At 46.3% G+C, this 18,247-nt stretch overlaps 1 protein-coding gene across 4 annotated transcripts in view; it reads right to left on the bottom strand.

Annotated features, from left to right (window-relative positions):
• The window catches only part of LAMA1 (laminin subunit alpha 1), a 178,384-nt gene extending 165,634 nt beyond the window's left edge, over positions 1-12,750 (bottom strand). For all 4 annotated transcript variants that reach the window (XR_016441386.1, XM_090039717.1, XM_090039718.1 and 1 more), the window contains exon 1: positions 12,598-12,750. Coding sequence is in view for 3 of the 4 variants with exons in the window: in XM_090039717.1 (XP_089895843.1) it covers positions 12,598-12,676 (79 nt within the window). In the remaining variant the exon portion in view is untranslated. The remainder of the gene's footprint in view (positions 1-12,597) is intronic.
• Positions 12,751-18,247: the final 5,497 nt, after the last annotated feature.

The following is an 18,247-nucleotide window of genomic DNA, read 5'->3' as shown; positions in this document are numbered from 1 at the left end:
TGGAGGTGAGGCCAGGGCTTGTGTGGCCAAAGGTCCTGGGGGGACCACACCCAAGAGAGAAAAGAGTTCAGGGAGCTAGGCAACCCAGAATGAAGGCGGAGTAAGCTGCCTGATTGGAGGGATCCAGTTGGAGGATTCTGGGGCCCAGTATGAGGCCAGTGATAAGAACAGTGGATGCCATCTGTGAGGCTTGGGCTGTGGTGTAGGGGAGGAACAGAGCTGCAGATAGCGCCCCCTGGCATTGAGGCAAGAAATGGGTAGCCTCACACCCAATAATATCCTAATTATATATAATCTAGGCATGGCAGGTGAGGAGGTGGGCAGTTGTCCATAGAAACAAGTGGGCAGGCCGGCATGAGGTTGGGTCCTGAGCGTGCCCCGTTATAGTAACAAATAGGAATAAGTTCCAACTGTACTGACCCCCAGACCCATTTCTACCACTTTTACAATATAATTTTGGTATTCACCAACAGCAGACAATACACACAAGCACAGGATGGTGGTGAATGTTACCATAATAGGGACAGCAACTACCAAAACACATGTCGCAGACAACGCACCATGAGCACAGATCCACACAGGAGATTATATTTCAGTGCATGTCATTCCCACAGTGCACAACACAAAGCAGCTGACTGCGAGCTTCTACCACACCTATCACATGAGAGTGAATTTACCTTGCATATAACTCATTTTTGGTATAAAAGGGTCATCTTATAAGAGCAAATCTGCACATACAGAACCCATATAAAGCGAGGGAAACCCGTAGTGTCATTAATGGCTTATATTTTGTCAACATCTTAATAAGTTGAGTATCCAGATAGTAGCTGTATTGGTCTAGAGCAGGGGTGTCCACCCTTTTTGAATATGGGGCCGGATCATGAACTTTTTATCACCCAGTGGGCCGGTGAGCCATATTCAAAGACCTCACAGGAAACGGTATCACATCAGGAAGTGATGTCACGTGACCTTTGATACCGGTGAAGTTGCAGGAAGTGAAAATGAAATGTGGTTTAAAATCCAAAATAAAAACAATATAAAAGCAACAATGAAATATTACCAAACACTTGACTAAAATAAACACTTTCACTTCTACTCACTTCTCAATGAATGAAAGAAGCATAATGCAGGTAGACAGATCAAATGTGGAAAAGATATCAGCCAGAGTGGAAACTAATCAAAGCAACAAAATATGGGCATTTTTGAGAATAATCTTCAAGAAGATTTAGTTTTATTGAATTCATAACTTGTTAGTAATGCATCTTTAACAAGTAGTAACAAGTTGAACCCCCAATCCCACACAAAAGGAAACAGAAGCAAACACAATCCAAACACTAGACAGTATTTTTACAAAGAGTTTTACCTGCTCCAAATTTACATTGGAGCCCAGATCATTCATGCTCTATTCTTGAGCATATTGTTATCTTAAATGAGCATACAGCACAGCTGCAGGGGGCACAGTCACAGCTTTCCCTCCCCGGTGCAGCCCAGCCAGACCATCCCATCCCCTATCAAGTGGTGTCTTCCCCACATGCTGCTGCACTTTCCTCCTACCTGCGCCAGCTGGTCCCAAAGGGCAGGAGGCTCCACCGCTGCTTCTGCTGGCCAGTGCCAACCCAGCCAGGCGTCCCCAGCAGTACTTGGGAAGCCAGCTTCAGCCACATGCTGCCCCGGATGGGATGGGCCCAGCCAGGTCGGCACCGGCCAGGAAAAGCGGCATGCAGCTGAAGCCAACTTCCCATGTGCTACTAGGGATGGGAGGAGGCCACCCAGGTCAGCACCGGCGAGCAGAAGCAGCAGCGGAGCCATGTGCCACTCAGGACTGATCGGTGCAGGCAGGGGGAAAATGCAGCTGAGCCCCTACCGCTCCTGCTGGGCTCGTCCCGTCCCGTCCCGAGTGGCACACGGCTCTGCCGTCACTTTTGCTGGCTGGTGCAGACCTGACTGGCCTCCTCCTGTCCCCAGCAGCACGTGGGAAGCCAGCTTCAGCCACACACTGCTCCAAATGGAATGGGCCCGGCCGGATCAGTACCAGCCAGGAAAAGCGGCATGCAGCTGAAGCTGGCTTCCCACATGCTGCTGGGGATGGGAGAAGCCCAGCCAGGTCTGCACCGGCCAGCAGAAGCAGCGGTAGAGCCGTGTGCTGCTCGGGACGGAATGAGCCCGGCCAGAGCAGCAGGGGCTCAGCTGCATTTTCTCCCTGCCTACACCAGTCAGTCCCAGGCAGCACATGGCTCTGCCACTGCTTCTGCTGGCTGGTGCCGACCTGGCCAGCCTCCTCCCATCCTCAGCAGCACGTGGAAATCTCCCAACTGCATGCTACTCCAGATGGGACAGACCTGCCCAGGTCAGTACCAGCCAGCAGAAGCGTTGGCAGAGCCGTGTGCCACCTGGGACTGACCGGCACAGGTAGGGGGAAAATGCACCTGAGCCCCTGCTACTCCGGCTGGGCTCATCCTGTCCCGAGCGGCACATAGCTACTCTTCCCACATGCACCGCGTCAGCAATATCAAGCTGACGCAGTGTATGTGGGAACGTTGTCCCTTCCCCAGCCCTTCAGCAGCCATTAGGAAGCTGCTGAGGGGCTGGGGAAGGGACAAGGGGTGGGCCCACTGCAGCACCTTGAGCCTCAGAAAATGTCTTGGTGGGCCGCATGGGCGGCCCGCGGGCCATATGTTGGACAAGCCCGATCTAGAGGCAAAAGGAATCAGAACTCGTGGTAGACATGATAACTTTGATTAGACCAACTAAAAATGCATTTGCAAACATCTAGTTGATCTAATAAAAGATATCAACTCTACCAGGAGTTCTGATTAATAAGTCAATACACTACATAGCTTCTAGGTTTCCTACTAATTGTACATAAAATTTTACAGAAGCATAAAAATCTACTAGCTGTCTTGTAAAATTGTATACGCATATATAGCATAATACCTGATGATGTGTAAAAAGAATAATGAAGCCTTCAATCTGAAAACTGTTTTAATAGGACAAAAATAAATTTTAAAAGAACTATAACATGAATAATCTGAGTAACTCCCAGAGCAGAGGGACTGATCATTATACACTAAGATAGTTACCGCTGTCATTTATCACTGAATAATCACACGGTAAAACATGGACACTGGAAGACCCAAATTCAGTGTCTATTTTATGGTACTTGCAGGTATTAGCATTTATTTTATGGCAGCTCACAAAGCAGGCAATTGCTGCCTGAGGATGTACTCATGTCATAACGTGATTACTGAAGTACTCAAAACATACACTGTTTGAGAGTTGTGGGGCATGTGGCCTTCAGATGATGAATATTCCTGTAAATCAAAGAAAAATTAAATAATTTCATCTCTAACATGCTGCTTTTCTTTATTCTGACATGAAGGGCATCTCAGTAAGGAACGCCTGGAGGACATGAGCTGTTTAGCCCCTTTTAAAAGAAAGATATAGAAAAAAAAGAGACAGACACTGAATGAAGATCCTTGCTTTGGTGAAAAGTGTTATAAATACCAACAACTAATCAACATATGCCGATAACCTGGAATTTACAGGAGATAGACTTTTCAGCCTCCAGGGTATGGGGAAAATATTTATGGCAGACAAAAGTGGCTTTTTTAAATCTTAATCTCAAGTCTGCTTAGACTGCTTTCACAGGACTTTTCTCTCTTTCCCATACCTTCGCATTCTCAAGGAAAAGCAAACTATTATGTTCTTCCTTAATGTGGCCTTTCTTTTAAAAATAAGACATACAGAAAAGATAGAAAAAGTCTGATGTTTAAAGATCATTTCACTAAGGCTAGGGACTTACTGTTCAATTTTAGAAAGTTTCTCATCAAGTGCCTCTATGTCAGCCGCTGGCATACCTTATGATTCTCCCCTCCTCCCACAGTTGAAGATCTAAATGACACACACTGGAAGCAACTTCAGCTTTTCACATTATGCTTTTTTCATTTCCAATCCTCTTTAGTTTGGCGAAGTTCTACCACATGTAATGCCATCCTCAAAATACTACAATGTACTTATCAGTTCTCTGAGGATCACATGCTTTTCATGCCCTGCGGTCCACTGGGAGGCAGTATTCCTAGGGGACATTCACTAAGTACTGTATTAGACTGTCTTCTATGTGAGCAATTTAAAGCTGTAATTGGGTAAAGAGTGAAAGTGAGTCCCATTATACAAAAGCTTTACAAGTTGGGTCCATTAAAAGACACAGACACCAACAATTTAGGCATTCCTGCACTTGATTTTTAGTCTCATGGCTCCAGAGGAAGATCCAAAACCTAGAGTGAAGTGCCTAGACTCGCTATGCCCGAGATTCTCAACTAGGCTGCTGACGCTCTGGAATGCATAAGATCCTTTTAAAGGTGCTCTACAACTGCTAGGTGTGGAAACACCTACATGAGTCACAACATAAAGCCAGAGGTTTCAAACAGGAATCCACAGTGTCAAAACCATTCTGATCTGCTGTGGTCTTTCTGAGTTCTTTACAACAGAAAAATTGATGTATTTTTATTTCTGTATTCCAAAAACGAGTAAAAACTAAGAACTGGCATTTTCCACGACATGCTTTCAGTCAAATAGGTTGAGAACCCCTGCCCTATGCAGAGCACAGGGAGAGCTAAGGGGTTCAAATCCACATCTCCAACCTCCTGGGAGAGTGCCCTTATCACCAAACTTCAGGCAGGCTAGTAGAGATGGGAAGAATTTTCCTCACCTCTGGATGAATCTGTGCTAGGGTCCAGAAAGGAAGGTAAGCGACATGAGGCCAAAGAGGAGCACCTCAACAGGAAACATAACTGCAGCCCTGTGATGAAACCACTCAGCTAGAAGGGGGACTTTTGGAGTTCACTCCCTGCTCCCAACACTAATACGTTTCATAATGAACAGTCTTGGGATAAAAAACAAAAAATAATGGGAGCACAGACCAGATTCCAGCACCCCTACTTCCAGCTGAGAGCTGAAACAAATAGACTGCAGGCTTGGTAGTTACTGTGCAGAGAGTCTGGAATTCAATTTTGGACTTAGGTAGCTAAAGTTTTCCTAAGCCATTTTTAGCCCGTAAGTCCTTTTTGACGTCTGTTTCCCCTTCTGTTAGGCCCCATCTACATTTATATGTAAAGGTGCAACAGGATTTAATGCCTGCTGCCACGCCACACAGGCATGGCAAGAGGCATAACTGTGGGATCATGCATTAGAACCCATTGCACCTTATTACCGGTACAGAGGGAGCCTGACTCCAGGCCTGCACCAGCAAAAAGCAGGCTCCTGCAGCTCGGAGCCCAATGCACCCCAGCTGAGGGGCTCCCAGCCATGGGAGTGCCTCACATGCACCTGGGATAAAGAGTTAGCCCTTGTGCCAATCTGCCCGCCCCAGGGGTTTCGAGTTTGCCAGGAGGCAGGCTGCGGGGACCCAGCATCCACAGCTATGTGACCGTGGGTCCCAGCAGCTGCCGGGTGCTACCAAGACCCAGAGTTGCAACTGCTGACTTTGGGTTACCTGAGAGTCCCCAGTAGTTGCAGCACTTGCAGCACCAGCTGGGCAAGGTGCATCCCTGCAGCTGAACACCCACAGCTGATAGACCCTGCCACATGTGTAAATGAAAGCTTGATAGCAACTAACTATAAAGTTAGCTTTAGCACCTGCTCAGGTGGAGGGAATATACACAATGGCGGGAAGCCAGCCCCAGCCCCTGGACAATCCACCCGCAGCCCCATCCTGCTCCCTGCCGGGGCCCTGCCGCCATGCATTGCAGCCCCAGACCCCAAACCCCATGCATCACCCAGCTGGGCAGCAGCTCCAGACCTGCCCAACCCCCTCTCTCCCTCCCTATGGGGGCCTCAATCCTGCCCCCTCCCCACAACACACTTACCTGCAGGAGCTGCTCTCCAGGCTGCCTGGGGTCACGTGCATTTCTCGGACATGGAACCCGCTGCCTGAGCACCCTCCTCCAACTCCCCCCAACCCCTTTCCAGGCTGGAACTACGCCAGCCTGCAGAGAGCTTGTTTCAAAACTACAAAATCCACGGGTTTCTCTGCTAAAATGAGAAATTCATATTTTACTCATGATAAAAGGGAGAAATCTGTGTTTTACTCTGCTTTTCCATAGGAAACGGAAAACCTGGATCCCTAGTTATAATGGACCTCTGCCATTGTTACTAGGAATCTGATGCTGGACACATTCCAATGAGAAAAACAAACAAAAACAAAAGGTTCAGATTCTATGGCAGCTATTTAGCTACTCTACATTTCCAAGGCTGTCATTTAGATTTGGAAGTCACTGATAGGATGCTTGGGATAAAGTAACTCACTTTCTTGAATTTGTACAGAAAAGTACACAAGTGAGACTTTTAACAGGATTGATACACATTGGAAAATCCAAATCCAATAGTAAGAATGAGATTTATTAATTTTTAACCAATGCTTACCATTATAACCAAGAGGTTAAATAAGAGTAGATATGCTAAAAGGATAATAGCTATCAAAAGAGCAACTAAATTTTACATACAAGTAAAACACCCATCTTAAACTAAGGAAACCAACTAGTAAATGACATACAATAGTGTTCAGATTATAAACTGAAAGACTAAAAATATTTTTACTGTTGTGTCCATGTCACTCTTTTTCAAACTAGATTCTAGCATTGTATTAGAGACCAATCAAACTATATTCTTCTATAGTTTCCCTTTTGCTGGCAGGAAACATACAAGGATAAACTGAAAAGCAGGAAATGCTAAAGAGATAGGTTTATCATGGCATCCTTTTTGTGATCTCACTAGCAACAGATGCTACTGTAGTAATTAAATGGTCTAAGAAACCTTTCCAGCTGTGCAACACACCAGCTTTTATAATCACTTTGATGCTTACATGTGGAGAGATTCTGAACTTCAAAAACGTGTTTAGGCAGTACTGGAGTGATGTTGTAGTCAGGATGGTTCAGTAAAAGATATCACTCACAAAAATTGTGTTTTTCAGAAATGTGTTTACTTTCTCCAAAAGTAATAAGGCCATTTGAATTTCCCTCACATTCCATGCATTGTTTTTGGATTAGTATCATGAGATAAATAACGGAATGCTGACTTTTGCAAGACAACTATCCACCAGATGGGTTTTTGCTATTCACCACTTCAGTGGTATCATCCATATAATCACGCAAAGTAAAACATCTGTAACCCAAAGCTAATGAGAAGAATGGCCTTCTGATCCAATATATGAAAAAAACAGAAACTAAGGGAAGAAATAAAAAGGGAGAAAAATTATAATAACCCTCAATGCAAACTAAAAAGTTATGCTAAAATTAAATGCAATATTATCTGTAGTCTTGGACATAAGGCAAGATATACCTGTCAGAAGTCCAAAACTATGGGTCACTTTGCAAAATTATCAATATTAGTCTTATTACAATGTGATGCTTGAGAATCTGTAAATCAAGCAGTCAGGATTCCTGATCTTGTCCACATCTTACTATGTTGTAGTAAGAATGGATCATCCCTGACTAAACCATCTCAGTCAAGTGTTTGTCTAATGTGCTCTTAAAATAACTTCTTAGGACAGAGATTCCACAATTTCTCTTAGTAGCTTGTGCCAATACTTAACCACCCTCACACTCAGAAATTTCTTCTTAATATCAAACCTAAACTTCCCTTCCTATAAGATCATCATTGCTCATTGTCCTGTCCCATCCCTTGCGGCTACAGAAAATATCCTCTTGATAATTATCCTTCAAGGTATTTGAAGAATGCTATCAAATCCCTCTGTCTTCTCTTCTCTAATCCTAGTTTTTTCATAAGTCATGTTTCCCAGGCCTTTAATAATTTCTGTCACTCTCTGCCGGACTCCTTCTAATTTGTCAACGTCTTTCTTGGAGATGGAAGCCCAAAACCGGACACAGTACCCTAAGGTAAGGCCTCCTCACTGCTGAATGGAAAAGAATCATCATCTCCTTTGATTTGCAAGTGATGCTTCTATTAATACAGGCCTTTATGCTGTTGGCCTTTTTTGCAAAAGCACACTGTTGGCACACATATTCGATTTATGGTTCACTGTAACCCCCAAGCCCTTTTCTGCAGTACCACAGCCAAGCCAGCCATTGCTCAATCTGCATTTGTGACTGGAACTGTTCTGTCCCAAAGGCAGGACTTTCCACTTGTTTTTACAGAATTTCAAGTTTAAGTCCTAGGTAGATAAAGTCTTGACTATAATGATGCAGTTGGGGGTGGTCCTACTTTGATCAGAGGGTTGGACTAAATGACCTCCTAAGGTCCCTTCTAAACCTAATTTTCTATGATTCTGTGATTTTGGACTTTTTTCTAATTTATCAACAACATTCTGTATCTTCACTCTATCTTCCAATGTGTCTGCAACTGCACCCAACTGGGTGTAACTTGTAAAGGTGCTAAGTGTGCCTTCAATCCCATCTTCTACATCATTAATAAAGATATTAATAAACAATACCAGGCTCAGGACAGACCCCTCCTCCCAACTAGACACAGAGCCACTCATGACTACTTTCTGAACTCACACCACCATTAGCACCATTAACCCATTCTTTCCCAACATGTCAAAATGGACAAGAAAGTCATGGAAACTGAGGCATGCAACTTGCTTGTACAAACTGCTAGAGATGCACCGACACATCAGTCCAATCTCAGATCAGCACCAATATAAAGAAAATTGGCTGCATCAGAAATGGGCCAATAAATGCCCATGTGCATGCAGAACCACAGCACAGCACACAGGCAGTGACAACAAAGCCCAGCAGCTTGGAGAGCTGCATGCAGCCAGTGAGTCTGTTGTAGTGGAAGGTAAGGGGGAGAGGGAAGAGATATGGGGGGGCCAAATCAACACCCCGCAGCAAGGGAGGTAGTGGGGCAGGGAGGCAGGGCAGACCCTGCCCAGCTGGGTGGGACCGGCACAGGACGAAGCCATGGCTCATCCAGGGGGAGCAGCTCCTGCCACTGCATGCACCCCAGGAAGGCGTGTGCCCTCCGGATCTGCATGGGATGGGGGTGGGGGGCAGGTTGCATCTTCAGGCTGGAGCCAGGGTGGCACCAGACTCTTCTTGGCGAGGGCTGGGCTTCAAGCACGCGGTGGCAGCACTGGGAGGGGGCTATGGGGAGGTTGCAGCCATCCCAAATTTCACTGTAGCCCCCCATAGCCTGCTCTCAGTGCTGCCACTGCACACCCAGCAGAGCCCTGGCTCTTCTTGGCATCTGAGTGGAGGTGGGGGCTGGCTTGCGGCATGCAACGGCGCTGGGAGCAGGCTATGGGAGAGCTATGGAGGAATTTGGGGTGGCTGCAGCCCCCTGTAGCCTCCTCCCAGCACTGCCGCTGTGAGCCCAGTCCCCACCAAGAAGAATCCCAAGAAGAGCCCTGGCTCCAGCCCACAGCTGCAGCACACCCCCACGCCATCCCATGCAGATCCAAGGACACACTCCCCACCATGCCCTTCCAGGGGGTGTGCAGCAGCGCCCCCAGAAGAGCCACGGCTCTGTCCCGCGCCCACTCCACCCAGCTAGGCAGCATCTGCCCCAAGGCCCCATTCCCCACTCCTCCCTCACCACAGGGGACATTGATCTGCAGCCCGCCACACCCTTCCTTTCTCCCTCCCCTTCCACCACACCAGACTTACCAGCTGCTCGCAGCTACATTGGAAATCAGATCGGTATCAGCCAACATGCCTGCTTTAAAATCAGCTATTAGTATCAACCCCCAAAATCTCTGTCTGTGAACTGATACACATTTAGCACAATGTAATTCTGCTCTGTCACAGGCCCAGCAACCTGGTCGATTCACTGCCCCAAACACAACAGAGGGATCCCAAAATGGATGTCCTACCTGAACTAGGGCTGCTACTGACATCCCACTGTCTCTAGCAGAAGACTAAAAATGAAAGATGAAAACTGAAAATGAAAGGCTAGACAAAGAAGAGAAACAGGAGTGTGGATTCTCAGTGGCTTCTGACATGTGTGGTTGGCCTTTCTCCTTTAGAAAAAAAAAAAAAAAGAAAAAGAAAAAAAATCAACCAACACCACATCATCCACACTTTGATAAATCCAGCACCCCCAAATCTGGCCTTCCTCAACACACAGCAAGTTACACCACAAGGGCCCCTCCACCCATGTCTCTGGTGCATGATATATATACATCCTTACAAAACAAGTGTAAGGATTCAAGAAATTATAGTGGTTTAGTGGCTCTCTTTGACAGTTTTTAAAGGTATAAAACTCATTCAATATTGAGCAAAGTCTGACAGAAAGAGTATAAGGAAGTTATTGGCAAAACAAGGACATAACAGATGATTCCAGCAACCCTAGTTATAATGTCATTTGCATATCAGAGGCCTGAGGAAGAGTACGTTGATACCCAAAAGTTTGCCTACGTCTATACAAACCATACAGTTGGTTCAAAAAAAGATGCCCCCAACAAGAATTCTTTCCATTTACATATCAGTAATTATTCAAAATGACATGGGACAAAGACTTCAGTATTCTACACAGAAAGGCCATCCAGAAGTCATTTCTGAAAATGGTTGCCACAACAGCCTTCCACCGCCCCTGCTTAACGCTGATGCACCAGATTCATTTGACCTCCTGTAACTCCATTTATATCCATGGAGTTATATCTGATCACACCAGCAAAAGTGAGAGGAGACTTTTGTGTCAGCTCCTTTTCATCTGTTTACAAGCACACGTGACCACATGAAACTACAACCTACGTAGTGCCCAGATACAAAACCAACATTTATAGGCATTGCAAATATTCAGCCCAAAATGTTAAAGGATCCAAATGCACCGATAATTCAGCACTGCCATAAATCTGCAGCCAGTGTAGAGGAAACAGAAATGTATAGAGGAAACAGAAATGTATGTTCTCATCTATAGGGTGTATACATTTCCCAGGTACTACAGCGATACTGGTATAAAATTTCATCCCAGCAAAGTTTTTCCTTGTGGGGCAGCTCTGCCTAGTCCCTTCAAATTTCTAACTCCTGAAGCAGGCTAGGTTCTTTGGGTAAATGTGATATCTTCTATTAGACCAATTGAGTAGATGGAACAAAATTCTTTGCAAGCTTTTGGGCACAAGTACCCTTCTTCAAGTGATACAAAAAACCTTGTTCCAACTACTCAGTTGGTCTAATAAAAGATATCACATCTACCCAAAGAACTTTGCCTGCCTATGTCTTTAGAGCAACAGGGCTGCAACCAAAAACCAACTGCTGAAACACATCCTTTCCCCAATAGTGACAGAGCAATGTTGTAGCTGTGACCATTTACTCTGGGCAGAAGTTTAAGCCTTTGAAGAGCAGAGGTAATTTTAGACCAGGCTAGCGTGTGTAACGATAAGTTAATGTTGTTTGTGTTTTGAGTGCTGCTGTTTTGGTCCTCTCCTTGGCTGCATGAACGTTGCGTGCCTCCCAAGGCGGAGGGGGCACAGCGACAGCCCACAGGCATCAGCAGTGGCAGGGGTGTGGTGGCAGGGAGCTCCTGCAGGCGGCTGCAGCGGTATCAGCAGCAAGATGGGGTGGCGAACAGCAACTGCCCACAGGCACACCACCAATGTCAGCAGCAGCTAATCTCATGCCATGAACGCCATGTGCCCTCAGAGGCTGAAGGGCACAGTGAGCTCCAGCAGCACTGTCAGCACCAGGAGTGTGGCGGTGGCAAGCAGTGAGCTCCCACGGGTGTCTGTGACGCTGTCAGTGGCAGGGGTGGGGGGTGGCAAGCGCCAACTGGCAGTCAGAGACCACCTGCAGATGCTGCCAGTGGTGTTGGCAGTGAAGGGGGGGTTGCAAAAGTCAATTGCTTCCAGGCACCACCAAGTGTCGGCAGTGCCTTTTTGCAGGGGGTACGCTGCCAACTGAGGGGGTACACATGCACCCATGGGCACCCCTACACATTACCAATGCCCTATGTGTCTAATGCCTGGCTGCCTCTGAGATGGCTCCAGGGGCACGGAGGAAGGTGCTGCCTGCCTCCCTCTTTCAGCCTGTGTGGGCCACTGGCAGGCCCCATCCCTCTAATCTGTGAGGAGAAAAGGCAGCATGGAGGGCCTGTGGAGGGCAGAGAGCCGGGCACTCCCAGTCACAATGGCCCCACAGCCCAGAGGAGTCCCGGGTGGGGTGGGCCTGGTCTATGTGTCTCCCTCTGCCAGGAGACAAGAGCCAGCCACTTTGTGCCCTTTCCTCCCCGCTCCTGCCAGCGTCCAAGGGTTGAACTACACGTTGGGGGGGAAGAAAGACAAGATCAAGACGGGGGGGAAGCGCCGGGGACCCGCTCTTCCCCGCCTTCAAAACGTTTCTCCCGTCTCCACTCCCACAAAGCTGGTGGGCGGCCAGCGCCGCCGAGCGGAGCGCCCCCCCCCCCCCGCGGAGTTAAAAGAGCTGCCACCAGGCGGGAAGCGGGGGAAGGGGGCGGCAGCCCCGGCGGTGGCCGGGAGCGGGGTCCGGGCCGGCGGGCAGCGCCCCGGCCGCACTCGGACACGTGCTGCCTAGGGCAGCTCCTTCTCCCGGTGGGGCTTCCCGCCGCCTGTCCCCAAATAAAGTCCCTGCACCCCCGCTTCACCGAAGTACTCCGAGCCCCGCGCGGCCCGGGGCCCGCTCTCACCTCGGAGCTGGCAGCGCCCCAGCGCCCAGATGGCGGCGGCCAGCAGCAGCCCGCGGTGCGCGCGGCGGCTCAGCCCCATCTCAGGTGGCGGGAGCAGAGCGGAGCGGAGCCGCTCGGTGCTTTTATGCTGCGGACTGGAGGGATCCCGCTCGCCTCTTCCTGCCCCCACCCCCGACCCCTCCCCGGCGCCCTCCCCCCCTCCCTCCCCCCACGCCGGGCATGCAGAGGAGCGGGGTTGCGGCTCCCGCGGGAGGAGGCAACCGCGGCCCTTTGTGGCCGTAGCTAAGCCGGCGGGACGTGGGGGAGGCGCTGGGAAGCCCCTCGGGGGCGATTCCCCTGCTGCAAGCCCCGCTCCCGGCTGCAGACCTGGAGCCCCCCGAGCCCCTGTCCCTTGGTTTGCTCTGCTGGCAGCTCCGGGGGGGCAGGAAGAGCTCGGAGCCCCCCGGGGCGGGGGCGGCACAAAAGCAAGTGCCCCCGGCCCAGCCGGCGGCCCACAAAGGCCAGAAGGGGGTAGGGGCAGTTGCGACTCCCGTAGTGACGCATGGAGGAGCGACCGGATCCGCCCCGGAGCTTTTCAAAGCTCGGAGAAGCACGAGGTTGGAAGGGTCCAGCCAGATCAGGGGCATGTCTACACGTGCACTTGAATGTACAGTAGCCTGTTTTAATGCGTATTAAAGCATCACTGAAAACCCACGCCATTTAGTTCATATTTAGTTGCACTTTAAAGCAGTGCTGTTTCATTGTGCTTTAAAAGATGTACACTATGTGTCACTTGACCACCAGGCTCTTTAGTTCATGCGCATTAAGACAGGCTAACACGCATTTTCCTAGTACCTCACATGCAGGGTGCCCTTGGCAACATGTAGGGGGTGCATGTGAACGTACATGCATACCCTGAGGTGGGTTGTGCACCCCCTGGAAGCACCAGCCACAAAACTGGAAGTGCAGGTCCAGGTTCGCCTCTGGTTTGGCAGTTGGCTGCTGGGGGACCGCCCCCATCCGCAATGTGGTGGCCCCCGTCGCCCATGAAGGGCGTATATACACCAGCGCAGAAGTTGTGCCAATGTGCTGGAAATCCAGTGTGTCCAAGCAAATTCAGTTGATCGAGTCAGCTGGAGCACGCCAATTGCTGGACTCCAACAGCCTCTTGTATCTCCTGCCTCGAAGGAATTTTAGATCAGCCCCCTGCCATTTTTTAAGATGAGACAGGCTAATGCGCATTTTCCTAGTACCTCACATGCAGGGTGCCATTGGCGACTTGCTGCTTGGTTTTTTAAGTGTAGGGAGGCTGATATGGGAGATGCAGCATGGTTTTAATTAGAGGGAATTAATTAAAGGGTGGTTTAATTAAATAAACCACCCTTTCCCCCCAACCCCTGGAGCATCTGTAAAAGTGCAAGGAGATACTAGATTTAATGTGCATTAGTTAAGTGTGTCAATGCACCCACTGCCTCTAACCCACCCTGCACAACATGAAAGCCATTAAGTTGTGGAGCCACCACAGAAAGAGCTGAAGGGACACCTCAGGAAAGGAAATGGTGTTGTTTTTGCCTTTAAAATTAGGGAAATGGAGAATACACTACAGTTCTCACTCCTGCAGTGGCAGGAAGGGACAGACTGAAAAGCAGCCCATCCTTCATTTCCATGAATCTTTGATTTCTAGAGGAGTGGGGGCTCATCACAGCATGACTTGTTTTCCTTTCCTTAAATTTCTTCATAAGATAGGTTTCTATACTGCGATATTGAATCAACATGTAAGACTCCTGTGGTTTTGCTCCAGAAAGATTCAGCTTACCCTGAGGACAAAGCCATGCATTAACTTTATTAAAGTCTTTGTAAAGCTACTAACAAATTTATGTGAGGTATCTTATCTTTCTCTGTTGCAAAATAACTCCAAGTTGCAGAACAGGAGAAAACGTAAGCTGGTAGAATGGATAAACTTATTGTTTGTTTATTGCAAAAATTATTAATGACATAAATGCTGTTTTATCATACATAATTTTCATTGTTCCTTTATTGTATTGGTTTTGGCAAAAGCTGTAAATAAATTAGTATTTGAATATGAACCTCTAATGATAATGTTTCTGTTGAAATGAGTGTCTTTCTGTAAAAGTAATCTTACTTTTAATCAGAAAGACGACATTTCATATTTAGCAGGCCAGATAGCTGAAGAATAGTGTAAGCTACAGTGAAAGTTGCTAGAGCAACTCCACTCCAAGTTCTTTATTTTTCAGTATTCTTAATACTCTTAAAAGTAGCACTGACATGCTTACATCATGCAAACCTGTTATCCAACCATGTGGAGAAATTCAGCCATTTTTATAATGGAATGGAGTTCAAAAAATACTTTTTTTATTTTGCCCACTGCAAGACTGTTTGGTAAACTTGTATAGCTTCCAGGGTTAAAGTGACAAAAGAAAAAAACATGAAAAGGTGAAACTGGCTGCAGAAAAGTTTAACAGGTAGGAGTCTGTATTCAAGTGAAAATCAGTTCAGATTTGGCTACATTGCTTTAGAGCTTGAGAATTGCACATCTCATCTAGGGAAGGTATTAACAGATTTTTATTAATATTCTAAGTGAATGGTGGCTGAGTTGTGCATAATGAAGGTATTATGTGTGGTACCCAGGTTGGTTGGGGTGTGGGAATTTTTAGCATAGCAGACTTTGCCTTAGTTGCAATTGTCAGTGGTTACTGACAACCCATAGTGGAGTGCTGAGATTGTGGCAAAAATATCACGTGACCTTATCTTGTGTTAAAGAATATGATTAAAAATTATCAGAATGCATGAGATGCATAAGCATAGTTAGTTGTGCATGCATCCTGAATGTTCTGTTAAGATGCAAAAGTAGAAGTTAAAATAAACAGAAAAGTAGCATAAACTTAGAAAATAAAGTTATTTATTGTCAAATCATATAGAGTACTTGAGATAATAATAGGAATGCTTGAATTCAAAATAAAGGAAAGAGGAAAAAAATAATCAGATTAAGGGGGAAATAGAGCGTATAAAATTCCTTTACCTGACATAAAATGTAATCAAGGGCTTTCATGCCACACAATAAATATTGTTCAGTATCTGTCTGTTGCAGTAGACTAGCTCTTTACTTAGCCCAGGAACTTCTTAAATTTCAGTGCAGACATGAAAGGATAAAGCAAAACATCTGTAGACAGAAAAGTCAACAGATTTCCAGAAGCAAAGTGTTATGTTTTAAAATCCATAGCAGTCAGATTAAGGAACGCTCTGTGCAAGACTGCAAACACCAGCTGGGGCCCAAGTACAAAGCAGAAAATTTTGGGAAAAGCAAGAGGAGCATATGGGCAACATAATACTATTCCTAGTTATCATTCTAAAATATATGTAGAGTAGATCTACATTTCCTCTCAAATTCTAACAAACAGGAGATTGTTTAAAAAACTGTTTTCTATCATTTTTGTCTGTAGTTCATTGCTCTGATTGTCAGCTACTGAAAAATTAAAATGACCTTTAGTTCTAGATATATTTCTGTTAACATAATCCTTAACTAGTCACTGTTTGCAATTAACTTTAAATTAATTATTATCTGGAGTCAGATTTTTGACTGTAGCTCCACTGTTGAGTTACATCAACTGAGGATCTGGGAAAGGACTGGAATGTGCTCAGTCTATGACAGACTAATCTCATGAAATGTTGAAAGGCTGTAGTAGAAGATGCTATGCTGATAAGCTACACAAAAGAGAATGGAAGAGGAAATACTCATTTTAGGGCAGTGATTGCGCCTTCATGCATGGTTATACAGTGTGTACAGGTTCTAGTCATGATTTACGATGTTGAGCACTATTATAACATGATTAAAAACATAAAAAAATAATAATAATGATAATGCAGATTAAAACAATACACCTCAATTTTAAAATATAAAGTGATTTGGAAGCCCAAATTTCTAAGTTGAGAAGAAGGATAAAGACTAAATACAGTGAGAAAAAGAAGTTCTTAGTACCTCAGAGTTTGTTGTTCATCCCATTTAAAGTTTAAATAAATAGAGTCAAACATAACATACACTGTGTAAAACAAAGTGAATAAAGTATCCAAAATAGAAGAAATACTCAGAGATCTTTAATGGCAAGGGATTGCTTATAATGTTAGCTCTGCCTCAACACCTTGAGTGGATTAAAACTGCCTTTTGAACTTAGTTCAGATGCAAGAAAGGAAAATAATGGCATTTTTTATTACATAGCACAGAGTGAAAACTTTAATCGTACTTCTAGTGAATAAGTACTTATTAACAAAAACCTGCCTTTGGAAAAAAAAGATATTCAGTTGAATTAATACTGGAAAAAGATCTAATACGTAAGTGGGAAGAGAAGCATGATACTTTACCACTGTTTAATAAACCAGAGATGCTTTTCTGGTATTGACATTTCTGTCTGTGCTGCTTTTACTTCAGGTGGGACCAATATGACTGTCATGTTCCCTGCTGGCTGATAGAGGTGCACCACATTAGGACTCCAGAACAGAGCCAGGCTGTATAATTGTCAGGTATTCAGAATCCTCCTCACTTCTAGTATTTACACAGATGTACATGTCACCAAAATGGATTGAATTAAACCTTTCCCCTGAGATGAGATTGCTGCAACTCTGCCATTTATGTGTTGATGTAGTATTGGGAGAACAGCAGTGCAGGATTTAAACTAGTTGTCTTGTTTTTAATTTTTCACCTTTTTTTTTCTTGGCAAAAATACTTGTTCGTCTATCCTCATTCTCTCTATCATGTACATAAGCACCTATCCAAAGGTTCCTAAAACTAACATTTCAAACCATGGGTGGCTGGTGTCTCTTGAGTTGGGGGGGGGCACTTGCCCACCCAGTGACCAGTCATTGACCGGGGGGGGTCCCCTGCAGCCAATCCCACCAACCCACAAGTGGCAGCGTCACACCACTGGCACTTCTGGGCGCACTGCTGACACTTCCAAGACAACGCTAGCACTTCTGGGTGAGCCCCCACTCCCTGGCCGGTGCTGTCACGGGGAGCACCTGCACTCTTGCCTGCCCCCCCATGCTGGGATCGCTGGCTGACGGGGGGGGAGAACGCTGGCTGACGTGCACCCCCATGTACCCCCTACACGTCACCACTGTTTCAAAACATTTACAGAGTAAAAAGCAACATAGTAAATTGTTCACCTGACTTAAACCTTACTAAAAGCCAGTTCAGATAAATGTATTGGTTCTTTCCTAGCCTCCTGCAATTACCTTCTTCCACCCGTAAAAAAAGGATGTGTAAAAGGTTAACCAGAAGATCAATAAATCCAATCCAAGTGCAAGGTAAATTCAAAGTAAAAAGACCTTCACAGAACATTCTGCCTATAACTCCATCTCATTACAAGAGAGAATGATCTCCAGCTTTGCCACCTCAGCTGCTTGAAAACATGTAGTAGATTTCCAGGAGAGTGGTATTAGATTGTTGGGTTCCAGATAATATAGCTTTGGAGCATAAGGTCTAAAGCCCCAGGTGGTGGAAGGCCGGGGCTAACAGGGCTTAGTCCCAGCAAATGCAGGACAGCAGGCAGGGGCGCAAGGTATCCCGGGCACAGGCTCCAGGTGGCTGTAGTGGGGGGGAAGGGCAAGCACAGACTCAGACTCACAGCCTGGCATGTGGATCACTGCCCAGCACAGC

This window comes from Crocodylus siamensis, chromosome 3 (assembly GCF_052110815.1).
Source record: "Crocodylus siamensis isolate JL-2025a chromosome 3, ASM5211081v1, whole genome shotgun sequence".
NCBI classification, from domain to species: Eukaryota; Metazoa; Chordata; order Crocodylia; family Crocodylidae; genus Crocodylus; species Crocodylus siamensis.
The sequence above is the reverse complement of the archived record's forward strand: the minus strand, read 5'-3'. Positions and strand labels throughout refer to the sequence as shown.